Source organism: Ranitomeya variabilis, chromosome 1 (assembly GCF_051348905.1).
Source record: "Ranitomeya variabilis isolate aRanVar5 chromosome 1, aRanVar5.hap1, whole genome shotgun sequence".
NCBI classification, from domain to species: Eukaryota; Metazoa; Chordata; class Amphibia; order Anura; family Dendrobatidae; genus Ranitomeya; species Ranitomeya variabilis.
The window spans coordinates 668,732,302-668,745,676 of record NC_135232.1 but is presented as its reverse complement, the minus strand read 5'-3'; the positions used below and the strand labels follow the sequence as shown (position 1 = coordinate 668,745,676).

At 46.3% G+C, this 13,375-nt stretch overlaps 1 protein-coding gene across 5 annotated transcripts in view; it reads right to left on the bottom strand.

Moving 5' to 3' along the window:
* DPH6 (diphthamine biosynthesis 6) overlaps positions 1–13,029 on the bottom strand; it is a 93,251-nt gene extending 80,222 nt beyond the window's left edge. For 2 of the 5 annotated variants that reach the window (XR_013215671.1, XM_077263864.1), the window contains exons 1-3: positions 12,164–12,355; positions 11,714–11,808; positions 4,030–4,217 (exon numbers count right to left, since the gene is read on the bottom strand). Coding sequence is in view for 4 of the 5 variants with exons in the window: in XM_077263864.1 (XP_077119979.1) it covers positions 4,030–4,217; positions 11,714–11,808; positions 12,164–12,186 (306 nt within the window). In the remaining variant the exon portion in view is untranslated. Of the gene's footprint in view, positions 1–4,029; positions 4,218–11,713; positions 11,809–12,163; positions 12,358–12,923 lie in introns of those variants that run through there. The other 3 variants (XM_077263885.1, XM_077263875.1, XM_077263896.1) reach the window with 3 other exon arrangements.
* Between the last annotated feature and the right edge of the window lie 346 nt (positions 13,030–13,375).

The following is a 13,375-nucleotide window of genomic DNA, read 5'->3' as shown; positions in this document are numbered from 1 at the left end:
AGAAAAATGGAGTCTCTGATGTTTCGGTCACTTAATGTGTGCCATGCTGATGTAGCGAAAATGAAGGAAAGGACTTAAAGTGTCTGACACCATCCAAAGTGTTGTGCCCCGACGCTAAAAACAGGGTCTAATCACTGCGAGTACGGCATGCAGGACAGGAGACATGTACAGCACCAGATCTGGACATGGAAAAAGATCGCATCCAATGAGAAAAAAAGTTAAGGATACATTCACACAATATTTTGTTTGCATTTTTGACAAAAAGTTCTAAAAGATGCCAAAAATTAGCAAAAAAAATACTTTTTTAACAACATTTGACATATTGACATATATGTAAAATAGAATTTCAGAATCTTACAAATTAGGCTCACTTAGGTTATGTTCACACATTGCATTTTTTTGGCTTTTTTTATTGCAAATTTAAAGCTGCGTTTTACAGCACCAGCACAGCCTAGGAGATTTCAGAAATCTCATGCACACACATTGGTTTTATTTTCCTGACTGATTTGGAAAACTGCTGTGTTTTTGCAAACTGCAGCGTGTCACTTCTTTCACCATTTTTTTTTCTGCGTATTTGCAGCATTATTTCACTCAAAGGAAACAATGGGTAAGTGCAAAAACGTAGCAAGAATCCCAGGTATCAGTTTTTTACTGTGTTTCTGGTGCAAAAACATAAGGAAGTTAAACAATGCTTATTTGGGGCCTCTAAACTTTATCAACATGTACAAGAGACAACAAAAACATAGCAATAAAAACACAGCATAAAATTTAGCAAAACCTGCTTTTTGTAAGCAGATTCTTTACAGCCAAGAGAGAAGGTTTTTCCTGCAGAAAAAAGCCTATTCTAGGGATTAGCTGCAGTACCCAGGTATGACCACTACATGGTGTACAGAGCTGTGTAGTATCAGCGCCGCACATTGCTGATCAGTGGGGGTGTCAGGTCCCAAGAATCAGACAGTCATCGATATATCAGTCCTGGACATCCCTTTTAACCAGTTGAAACCATATACTGAATTTAAGTAAAAAAATAAACAGGAAGCTATTTGCCACAAAATTACACAAGAATTTTTATTGATACAATATTAAAAGATTAAAGGTAAAATCAGTCAATATGGGGACAACAATATGCAAAAAAAACAGCCCCCCCCAAAAAAAGGGTACACAAATTACAGGTGAATCATCACCTTTAAGAATGGAGCCGTTACTAGATTTAGAATAATAATTATATATTTATAAATTTGTGGAGCAATGAAGCTTCCCCCCAATTTTTTTTTTTATATATCATACATAGTAAAGCAGTCAAAACATAAGCCCCATAACAATGCGTGTAACATCTTTATAAATATCCCATAATTAATCAATATATCATTAATTGCCTCCACATGATTCAGCCACAAAAATGAAAAAGTTTTCAATTAATGCCTAATTGTGACATATGCAGCAAAAGGTTCATGAGAAGGGGGCATGATGGTGAGGAACAGGGATAAGGAACCTTAAAGATGGAAATGGAGATAAACAAGTACTGTACCTTTAAGCGTCTGTAACACCCCGACGCGCGTTTAAGCTTTTTCCAAGGGGAGTGTACTAAATTTACAGCACCTGGTCCTGAACTTAAACCTCACAACATTATAAAGTGACATCGCATCATTAAGGGTATGTGCACACGCTGCGGATTACTCTGCGGATTTTTCCAGACTGATTTTGGTAAATCCGCAGGTAAACCGTACTGTGGATTTCCTACAGAATTGCCACGGATTTACTGCGATTTTGTTGCGGATTTCACCTGCGGTTTTACACCTGCGGTTTTCTATTATGAAGCAGGTGTAAACCGCTGCGGAATCCGCACAAAGAATTGACATGCTGCGGAATAAACAATGCTACGTTTCCGCGCGTTTTTTCCACAGCATGTGCACTGCGGATTTTGTTTTTCATAGGTTTACATGGTACTGTAAACTCATGGAAAACTGCTGCGAATCCACAGCAAAATCTACAACGTGTGCACATAGCCTAAAGCTCCTGCAACAGCTGTCAGATACATCAGGAGACCGTAAAGAGGAAACAGAAGCGGTTTATTACCACTTCTGTCTTTCCTTTTTCTGAATACATAGCCTTCAGTGAGTGTTAGGCTTTATTCACACATCAGTATTTGTATACCAAAAACAGAACAGTCCCCAAAATACCGAACAGGAATCAATCTATAGTTTTTGCTCTGGAAGTTCCACTCGTGGTTTTGGGATACAAACACTGGTGCAAAAGTACTGACGTGTGAACATGCCCTTAGGCAGTGAACAGAAGCACAGGCATTGCTAATGATTGTGGAAGATATAACAAAGACATGATCATTGGGTCTCTGCCGGCAAAGCTAAGATCCCGAGTACTAGTAGACCAGGTCAGTTCTGCCAGTGACTTCTGTCAACAGAGGGATCTGTTTTCCCCTGTAACTGGGGAAAAAAATAAACCATTCACCCCACAAAAAAATGCATTTTTAAAAAAAATATATTTTATTACCGACTTATGCAAGAAAAGAAAGAAAACCTACAAATGAGGAATTCATACAACTACTAACCTATATTATAAAAATAATAATACATATATATGGGATCCAAAAGTGGAAAAAAACTATAATTCTAAAGCACATTGTAAATATCAGACAATCCCTTCATGCCCCGTACAGGCTGGGTGGCTCTGGGGTTAGACATCTCCTAGGCCAGGGCTACAAGGTCCCACACTTATGGCGCGTCACCTGTTCTCTGACAAAACCCTTGAGCCCCTTGTCTGTGACTCGCTGCTGTTACACGAGGATTTTAGAGTGGATTTTGCTACAAATGCTAAGCCAAGACTCGCATTAAGCCTACGGCAAGTGAGTTACACGCAACTTGGGACACATTGGGAAAGGTGCGATGATGATGGTGCAAACCATAGGAAAGCATTAGATGCAATGTCGCACCGTGACACGGCGGTTTCAGTGTCGTGCGATGCATCGTCTCGAAGCCTAAACCTTAATTAAGCTTGTGTGAACTAGTAACTCAGTTTTGTAGATCGTCCCCATTTGCTTCACAGCAGCTCTGTTCACACAACAGCAATTGTGAGTCACACCATGAAAACCGGTTGTGTGACCTGCTGCTGTGTGACTACTTAAGAGCTGCGATTAGGGTGTAAAACCCACCAGGTCACAGACAGGTCATGTGCGATTTATGCTAATGTCTATTTGGGCAAACAGTCTGATTTCTTGAGACCCAAGTGACAGGTATGCTCTTACATACATTACACTGCCACCTGGAGGCCAAAGGGTACGACTGGGGAAGCGCGCACACCGCCACAATTCAACTGAATGCTGTGACGGTCAGTGACTTTTGTCCAAAGCCTGGACAACTCTTTAAAGGGAGTGTCACCCTTAAAATCAATATTAAACAATCTGTACAGTGATGAAGTGGTCTTAGCACAAGTAATCATACTACCACTGTACCTGTTAGTGGTACACTACTCAAGAAACATACAAATGAGGGAGCTCCTGTGGACTATTGACGTGACCAAGTGCACCGTCACCACCACTCGTTTTGCATGTTGAGGTCCTTCCCCCACTTCTGATTGACAGTGCTCTCTTCATAGAGCGAGCACCGCCTGAACTCAGCTCGCGTGTGAATTGCGTGAGCCAATACTGACCCTGTAAGTGGCTGGACTCGGGCAGTGTCAGTGCCTCTGCGAAGGGGTAAAGCCTTCAATTCAACATGCAGACCGAGGGGGCGCAACGGTGAGCAGAGCTCTTGGCTATGCCTAGAGAACGTGTAAGCTCCGAAGTCACATGCAAATTCATTGTATTATTCCAAGGCACCAGTAACAGGCGCAGGGCTAGTGTGACTCCTATATGAACCCAGTCCCCACTATCACTGTATAGATCACTTATTACTGATTTTGGGGGTGACAGACTCCCCCTCAGGTATTAGATTGCTCTACTCTAATGATTGTGGTGTTTTCTGTATCGCCATCTTTAGCATGCAGTGCAGATAAGATGAAGGATGACATACTTGCCTTAACTAATTTCAGCAAGCGGTACAGATCTTCAACCTCATCTCCTTCTCGTGGCGTATACCCCCTTCCCGTATCTAAGCTGGAGCCGCTGAGTGTGGCACGGTACAGGGGCAGTGCCATGGCTTCTGCGTAAAGGTCCAGGGCCTGGTGGCCCACCGTCTGGTACATGTAGCTGTCCAATTCATCCACTGCACAGACAGAAGCACAATAAGGGGTCACATTGGAGGGGAGCAGTGGCCGGATTTCTAAAGCTGCACAAATCCAAAAAATATTTTGGCAAAATGTGCACTTACAAGTTTTTACACGGGAGGGTTAAAGAATAGGAATCGTTTACCAGGATTTAGAGTCTAAGATAAGCCGTAAATAGCAGATTGGTGGGGTGTGACTACTGGTACCCCCACAATCAGCTGATAAATGTGTGGGGGCACACCAGAAGTGAAGAGGTTGTCATGGTCACTACACAAAATTAAGAAGAACACTGTAGGTCAGATCCACAGACTGTTCTCTATGCCCACTTGGCCATTTGTCTGGGGCTTCCATGTAAATAACCGTATTCTGACAGTTACCAGATGCAGCCATTCACTTCAATGGGGGAAAAAATACTTTATTGTCCAGTTAAAAAAATAAACACAGCAGGAATGGAGTCCAAAGTTTCATATTTTAGACTGCCTCATTAATTTAAATGACTACATAGGAGAACCCTCAGAACACCGTTTTTCAGCTATTCAGATGGAACCCCAAAGGGCTGAGCGGAAGGAGGAACAAGGTGTAAGTAGCCAGTGTAAAAGATTAATTAGTCAGAAATGTACTTTGGAAACAGTGGAGTACTTCTAATAGCGACAGACCAAGTGGCCACTCTGGGGCCTGGGGGTCTTGAGTGGGAGATGAGCTGCCCTAACTTTCCATCAGGAGTCTCAATGCTAACGGTAACTGCATCCTTAGGAAACAGATACAGTTGAGTAGACAGGTGGAGGAGAGAGCCATCAGCTCCCTGCTCCACCATTCAGCCTGTGCGTCTGAGTCTCAGAACAGCAGGAGCTAAGATGTTATTAGATGGCACCTGCACAGTGTACTAGCTGGAGCACGTGATTGTAGGAACAGGGGAAGGCGAGTCGTTTTTAAGCTTGTCAGTACTTGTGGTGTCCATGATACTGTATATGGGGAGGCTGTGGGGTTCACGATACTGTGGTGAGGGATGCTGTGGGGTACATGATACTGTGGTGAGGGATGCTGTGGGGTCCATGATACTGTGTGGGGGATGCTGTGGGGTCCATAATACTCTGTGTGGGGGATGCTGTGGGGTCCATGATACTGTTTGGGGAATGCTGTGGGGTCCATGATACTGTCGTGGGGGATGCTGTGGGTTCCATGATACTCTGTGTGGGGGATGCTGTGGGGTCCATAATACTCTGTGTGGGGGACGCTGTGGGGTCCATAATACTCTGTGTGGGGGATGCTGTGGGGTCCATGATACTGTGTGGGGTGCATGATACTGTGTGGGGGATGCTCTGGGGTCCATAATACTCTGTGTGGGGGATGCTGTGGGGTCCATGATACTGTGGTGGGGGATGCTGTGGGGTCCATGATACTATGTGTGGGGGATGCTGTGGGGTCCATGATACTGTGTGTGGGGGATGCTGTGGGGTCCATGATACTCTGTGTGGGGGATGCTGTGTGTGGGGGATGTGTGATATGATAATGCGTGTGAGGGAACTATGGGGATATCGTACTGAATCAGTGCACAGCGGCTCATTCTACTGTTATGGCATGACACTGTGTATGTGGGGGTATTGTGGTGGCAATATGTGTGAAGTAATTCAATGTAGGGGCATCATACTCTATCGGGCCACAAAAGAAGTAATATAGTGCATGAGAACATTAAGGGGGCACAATTTCTGTGTTAGTACACAACACATGGTTTATTCCCTGTCTTTAAAAGTTGGGAGGTATGCCGTCCTCTGACTGCGTGTATGCATTGTGACTACAACTACTCTGCCAAATATTGTTTTGTTTTTTTATTTGACCCCATAAGTGTAAGCTGTGGCTGTTGAATCCCTAACTAAGCTGTGCTAAAAGCTACATCTTAGGATAAAGCTGGCGGACAATTATCCTCATGGGAAGGTCCACACTATATTACAGGCATAGTCCACTTGTGGATACCTGCGGCAAGCTTGGGACCAGACTTAACCCTAACAGTGGAGTAATCACTTCGTAACATACTGCAATTCTCTGACACTGTGTATTCTGGGAGGATATTTGTGCCAGGAATAACTATACTTCCTGTAAAGATGTGTCCCTTGTATGATTTATTAAGGTACGTTCACATCTGTGATCACAACAAACTGCACATACGACAGCAGTCTGAGCAATTGTAACGTATGTGCTAGGGTACAGGCACCTTCCAAACAGACCCCAGGTCCACATGGGGGGGGGGGAGAAATCACTCTATGGGGCCGATTCAGCAAAGTTTTATTAACAAGAAAACTGGCACAGAAACCTTGAAAAAACACCCTTTTTGCACAATTGTGCAATTTTTGTCAGTTTTTAGCCAGTTTGACTCAGCTCTGATGAAATAAGTGAAGCTAGGGAAGAACGGGGTATGGTGACACCCAACTATCCAATCCAAAATAGCTGCACTTTGTACGCCAGAAACACTACTCCAGTCCCTGATTTGGGTAGCATTCCTGGCGCAGTGCATGGAGGTGTGCCTCACTTAGAAGAGGCGCCAAATTCCTGAGATGACGTGTGCCACTTAATACATTTCGGCACCTTTTATTTCAGCAACACTTGGCGGAGCGAGATTGTGCGTACTGCCAGTCGTAATGAATCAGCCCCTATGTGCCTGTCAGGTGCTAGTGCATGTAATAATAGTCAGCTCCTGCATCTGTCCGGTAGGTGGACGAGCACATGGAGCTGCACAAGGACCCAGACTTGTTTGTAGTTTGCAGATATGACTGGTCTGCAGCGTTCAGCGCTCTTCTGAACTTAGCATTGTACAAAAAAACAACAGTTTAATTTTCATCCAGGAAAACTTGATGTTTTCTCATCTGTTTTGTCATCCGCATGGCAATCGTTTTTATACATCAGCAGATATTTAGATGTACTAGCACCGGGCCCCCGCGGCGTCGGCACTCATTCTCCCGGAGCTCCCGTGCGGTGTTGTGACACGTGATCCTGGTGCCAATCAGCACTGGTGTCACTGTCCCTGCATCCTGCCGAATTGAACAGGAAGAGGAAGTCTGAGATCAGCTGCAGCCCGGACTTCCTCTTCATGTTCGGTAAGTCCGAAGGAGGGGACAGTGACGCCAGTGCTGATTGGGTCATAAAAACCGCACGGAAGCCCAGGGAGAGAGTGAGTGCCGACATCACAGGAACAGTATCGGCACGGGAGGGGAGTTTAAGCTTTAATACTTTATGGGGGCCAAACATTTTAATGAAGAAGGGGTTGTCCTAGTAGCGGACAACCCCCTTAAAGAATTGCAAAGTATCAATAACAAATTGGATGCCATATGGATGACCCATGTGAGATCAGATTTCTGCGCACCTATAGACTTAAATAGTCGAGTCTAATTTGACATACGAAAGAAACTATTGCTGCCAGTTTATTTTTTATACAGTGAAAATAAAGACAAAAAAGGGCATCTGAAAAGCCGTACTAAAATCCATTAGTCGGATTGTTATCAGTTTTTTTCATGGGCAGCACTCAAACCAAAAATAAGATCGTGTGAATGGAACCGGACTAATATTTTGCCTCCAAAGGTGTCCAGATCTGAAGAGATGACACTCCTGAGCTCTGCAGCTTCATCTCCAGCCCGGAGCTCAACAATAAGAATAGTTTCTGGTACTGGCACATCATTAGTGATCTGTGAGAAGGGGGCTGACTGCTCATTGCAATAGCCGATCCAGCTCGCTTCTCTGTCCTTGTATTGTCCATGGCAGAGAAGACGACTGGCTTATGTGTTGAAATAAGGACATCACCTTGTCTCCTTCACAATTAGCACCAATGATGTTCCAAAACAGAAAATGCTAGAAAATCCTAGGCCAGAAATGGAGCTGCCGGACACAGGACCGATGCCAGCATCTTTAATCCAGACACCTGTAAAATAAAAATATATCTGTAATCTTTACATAATCAGAATGAAACCCCCTCGGTAAGTAATTATGTAGAAGTAGACTGCCCCTATTTGAGGCTCTGTTCACATGAAGTAAAGAAATGTTCATACAGGCATAAGCATTTCATATGTCGGCTAACACTAATGGCTTGTGCACTAGAAGCCCATGGTTATATCTTGGTCAGTTTTTAGAGCAAGACAGTTCAGATGCCCATATTTCATGGTCCATATTCTGACTGTAATACATGGACTGAATGCAGGTCTCCTGACCCAAACTTAAAGCCTCAGAAATGTCTATAACACAGTAAATTAGGAGACCAACATTCAGGCCTTGTATTGCAGTCCGCAAACATACAGTCAAATATGGCCGTCTGGACTGTGAAAGAGATATAGCCATAGGCTCTCAGTGTACATATAAAGGGTAGGGGATACAGGCGCCGCATGCTGAGGGCCAGAACTTAATTCTGGCTGCCCTGAGACCCCCTCTTCATTCACATGTCTGAGTCATGGACCATGATGGGATCACAATGCCCTCATAGGTGCAGATGATGCTGTTAGCTCAGGTCTGGCAGGTTCTGCCAATCAGGCCAGAGACATAGTAACAAACTATTACTAACAGCATGGCTGTGCAGTCCATTTCTGTGGAGTCGTTATAAAATGGACCGACTCCTAAAATACATAATAAATTGGGTACAGTAGTACAATGTAGGATGTGCTGTAAATGTTATCTTAAGAATTTGGGAAAGTTTTGAAATGTCCTAAAAATGTCTGTTCTGTTCCTGATTTAAGGATCTCGGCTTTCAGTTGAAATGAATCTGTGCTGCACATTATGTACATGCTCAGTAGTGACCAGTGCTGTAGGGTCGTAGATGAGATGAATCAGTGCTGCACTTTATGTACATGCTCAGTAGTGACCAGTGCTGTGGAATCATAGATAAGATGAATCTGTGCTGTACTTTATGTACATGCTCAGTAGTGACCAGTGCTGTGGATTCGTAGATGAGATGGATCTGTGCTGCACTTTATGTACATGCTCAGTAGTGACCAGTGCTGTGGAGTCATAGATGAGATGAATCTGTGCTGCACTTTATGCACATGCTCAGTAGTGACCAGTGCTGTGGAGTCATAAGGCCCCGTCTCACATAGCGAGATCGCTAGCGAGATCGCTGCTGAGTCACAAGTTTTGTGACGCAACAGCGACCTCCATAGCGATCTCGCTATGTGTGACACGTACCAGCGATCAGGCCCCTGCTGCGAGATCGCTGGTCGTGTCAGAATGGCCTGGACCTTTTTTTGGTCGTTGAGGCCCCGCTGACATCGCTGAATCGGTGTGTGTGACACCGATCCAGCGATGTCTTCACTGGTAACCAGGGTAAACATCGGGTTACTAAGCGCAGGGCCGCGCTTAGTAACCCGATGTTTACCCTGGTTACCAAAAAAAACAAACAGTACATACTCGCCTTTCGGTGTCCCTTGCCGTCTGCTTCCTGCTCTCACTGACTCCCGGCCGTACAGTGAGAAGTGAGAGCACAGCAGTGACGTCACCGCTGCGCTCTGCTCTCAGTGTACGGCGGCTCAGTCAGAGCAGGAAGCAGACGGCAAGGGACCTGGACACCGAAAGGCGAGTATGTACTGTTTGTTTTTTTTGGTAACCAGGGTAAACATCGGGTTACTAAGCGCGGCCCTGCGCTTAGTAACCCGATGTTTACCCTGGTTACCCGGGTGCTGCAGGGGGACTTCGGCATCGTTGAAGACAGTTTCAACGATGCCGAAGTCGTTCCCCTGATCGTTGGTCGCTGGAGAGCGGTCTGTGTGACAGCTCCCCAGCGACCACACAGCGACTTACCAACGATCACGGCCAGGTCGTATCGCTGGTCGTGATCGTTGGTAAATCGCTTAGTGAGACGGGGCCTATAGATGAGATGAATCTGTGCTGCACTTTATGCACATGCTCAGTAGTGACCAGTGCTGTGGGGTTGTAGATGAGATTAATCTGTGCTGCACTTTATGTACATGCTCAGTAGTGACCAGTGCTGTGGAGTCATAGATGAGATGAATCTGTGCTGCACTTTATGCACATGCTCAGTAGTGACCAGTGCTGTGGGGTTGTAGATGAGATTAATCTGTGCTGCACTTTATATACATGCTCAGTAGTGACCAGTGCTGTGGAGTCATAGATGAGATGAATCTATGCTGTACTTTATGTACATGCTCAGTAGTGACCAGTGCTGTGGAGTCATAGATAAGATGAATCTGTGCTGCTCTTTATGTACATGCTCAGTAGTGACCAGTGCTGTGGAGTCATAAGGTACCTTCACACGAAACGACTTTACAACGAGAACGACAACGATCCGTGACGTTGCAGCGTCCTGGATAGCGATATCGTTGTGTTTGACACGCAGCAGCGATCTGGATCCTGCTGTGATATCGCTGGTCGGAGCTAGAAGTCCAGAACTTTATTTGGTCGTCAGATCGGCGTGTATCGTCGTGTTTGACAGCAAAAGCAACGATGCCAGCAATGTTAAACATGGAGCTAACGACCTGTGAGAACGATAAGTGCGTCACCGCTACGTCACAGGATCGCTCCTGCGTCGTTCTGGAGCTGCTGTGTTTGACATCTCTACAGCGATGTAAACAGCGACGCTGCAGCGATCAGATCGTTGTCGTTCTCGTTGTAGAGTCGTTTCGTGTGAAGGTACCTATAGATGAGACGAATCTGTGCTGTACTTTATGTACATGCTCAGTAGTGACCAGTGCTGTGGAGTCACAGATGAGATGAATCTGTGCTGTACTTTATGTACATGCTCAGTAGTGACCAGTGCTGTGGGGTCGTAGATGAGATGAATCTGTGCTGTACTTTATGTACATGCTCAGTAGTGACCAGTGCTGTGGAGTCGTAGATGAGATGAATCTGTGCTGCACTTTATGTACATGCTCAGTAGTGACCAGTGCTGTGGAGTCATAGATGAGATGAATCTGTGCTGCACTTTATGCACATGCTCAGTAGTGACCAGTGCTGTGGAGTCGTAGATGAGATGAATCTGTGCTGTACTTTATGTACATGCTCAGTAGTGACCAGTGCTGTGGAGTGGACCACTGACAGGAGGGATGGTCAGCAGCGGGAGACCACTGACAGGAGGGATGGTCAGAAGCATGAGACCACTGACAGGAGGGATGGTCAGCAGCATGAGACCACTGACAGGAGGGATGGTCAGCAGCATGAGACCACTGACAGGAGGGATGGTCAGCAGCGGGAGACCACTGACAGGAGGGATGGTCAGCAGCGGGAGACCACTGACAGGAGGGATGGTCAGCAGCGGGAGACCACTGACAGGAGGGATGGTCAGCAGCGGGAGACCACTGACAGGAGGGATGGTCAGCAGCGGGAGACCACTGACAGGAGGGATGGTCAGCAGCGGGAGACCACTGACAGGACAGGAGGGATGGTCAGCAGCGATTGACCATGGCCTTACCCTAACCAGTGTATGAGCAGCAGCGATGATAGCGGGGTCTGGATGGACCCTCCCATACTGATCACTGCGGATAGGCATGGTGACGGTCTCCCATCTTACCTGCACTGTCCGGGGGTCGCAGATTGGCGAGGGCGACGATCTGGTGGCCGGCGGTGACGCACTGCATCATGTTGTAGCAGCTGTCCTTCCCTCCACTGAAATACAACAAGAGCCACAATGACTCCGTCCACTGACACGTCACTCACATAGTGACACAGGCAACCTGTAGTACTACAGATCCCAGAAGTGCACAGGGAAAAAAAATCACCGACGTCATGTATGATGTAAAGGGGAACTACAAGTCCCAGAGCAGCTGACACAGATCCTTAAGGGGGGAAAATGCACTCTTCCTACTGCCGCTGGAAGGTTACATAGCATATGGACGGGGACTTAGCTGCGTGTCACTTTACAGTTTGCGGGTCACGCTGGGACTTGTAGTTCTTTAGGTGACAAGCTGCACCGAATGACTGCCGCAGAGTAACGGGTGTAGGTATGTATTGAATGAATCACCTGATCAGCGCCACCACCCTCATATCGGACACCGGCGGCTACAAAATCACAAATGTCTGAACATGTGGTCTCAGCAGCTACAGGAAAATGTTCTCCTCCTCACTAGCAGGACCTGCGTGACGTCACGGCCCCATGACCGCACCACGTGATCGCTCAGTAGACTGTTCGGACGGTGAGCGCGAGGCTCAAATGTAGAGAAAGTTTTACCTCAGAAAGATGTATGAGAGAGGGCGCGTTACTATGTCATCTATATACGTGTCTGTGTGTAATGTGTATATATTATTACCTGTAGGCGCACAGTACACAGGTATTTACATTATACAGGGGATAATTGTGTGTAATGTATATATCCTGACATATCCCCCCCAAGCCTGCCCACCCCCTCATACATCCCACTAATCCTCACCCCTATCCTTCTCACACTTAAGGCTGAGTCACACATAACGATATCGTTATCGATATCGTTGCAGCGTCACGCTTTTGGTAACGTAAGCAACGATCCCGCTAACGAACTCGTTATGTGTGACAGCGACCAACGATCAGGCCCCTGCTGGGAGATTGTTGGTCGATGGGAATGATCAGGACCTTTTTTTGGTCGCTGATCACCCGCTGTCATCGCTGGATCGGCGTGTGTGACGCCGATCCAGCGATGTGTTCACTTGTAACCAGGGTAAACATCGGGTTACTAAGCGCAGGGCCGCGCTTAGTAACCCGATATTTACCCTGGTTACCATTGTAAAAAAAAACACTACATACTCACATTCTGATGTCTGTCACGTCCCCCGGCGTCCACAGGGTTAAAACTGCTTTCGGCAGGAGCGCTGCTAATATGCACGCGCTGCTGCCCAGAGCTTCCCTGCACTGACTGTGTCAGCGCCGGCAGTAACGGTAACGTCACCGCTGTGCTCTGCTTTACGGCTGGCGTTGACACATTCAGTGCAGGGAAGCTCTCGGCAGCAGCGCGTGCATTACTAGCGCTCCTGACGAAAGCAGTTTTAACCCTGTGGACGCCGGGGTAAGTGACAGACATCAGAATGTGAGTATGTAGTGGTTTTTTTTTACTTTTACAATGGTAACCAGGGTAAATATCGGGTTACTAAGCACGGCCCTGCGCTTAGTAACTCGATGTTTACCCTGGTTACCCGGGTGCTGCAGGGGACTTCGGCATCGTTGAAGACAGTTTCAACGATGCCGAAGTCGTTCCCCTGATCA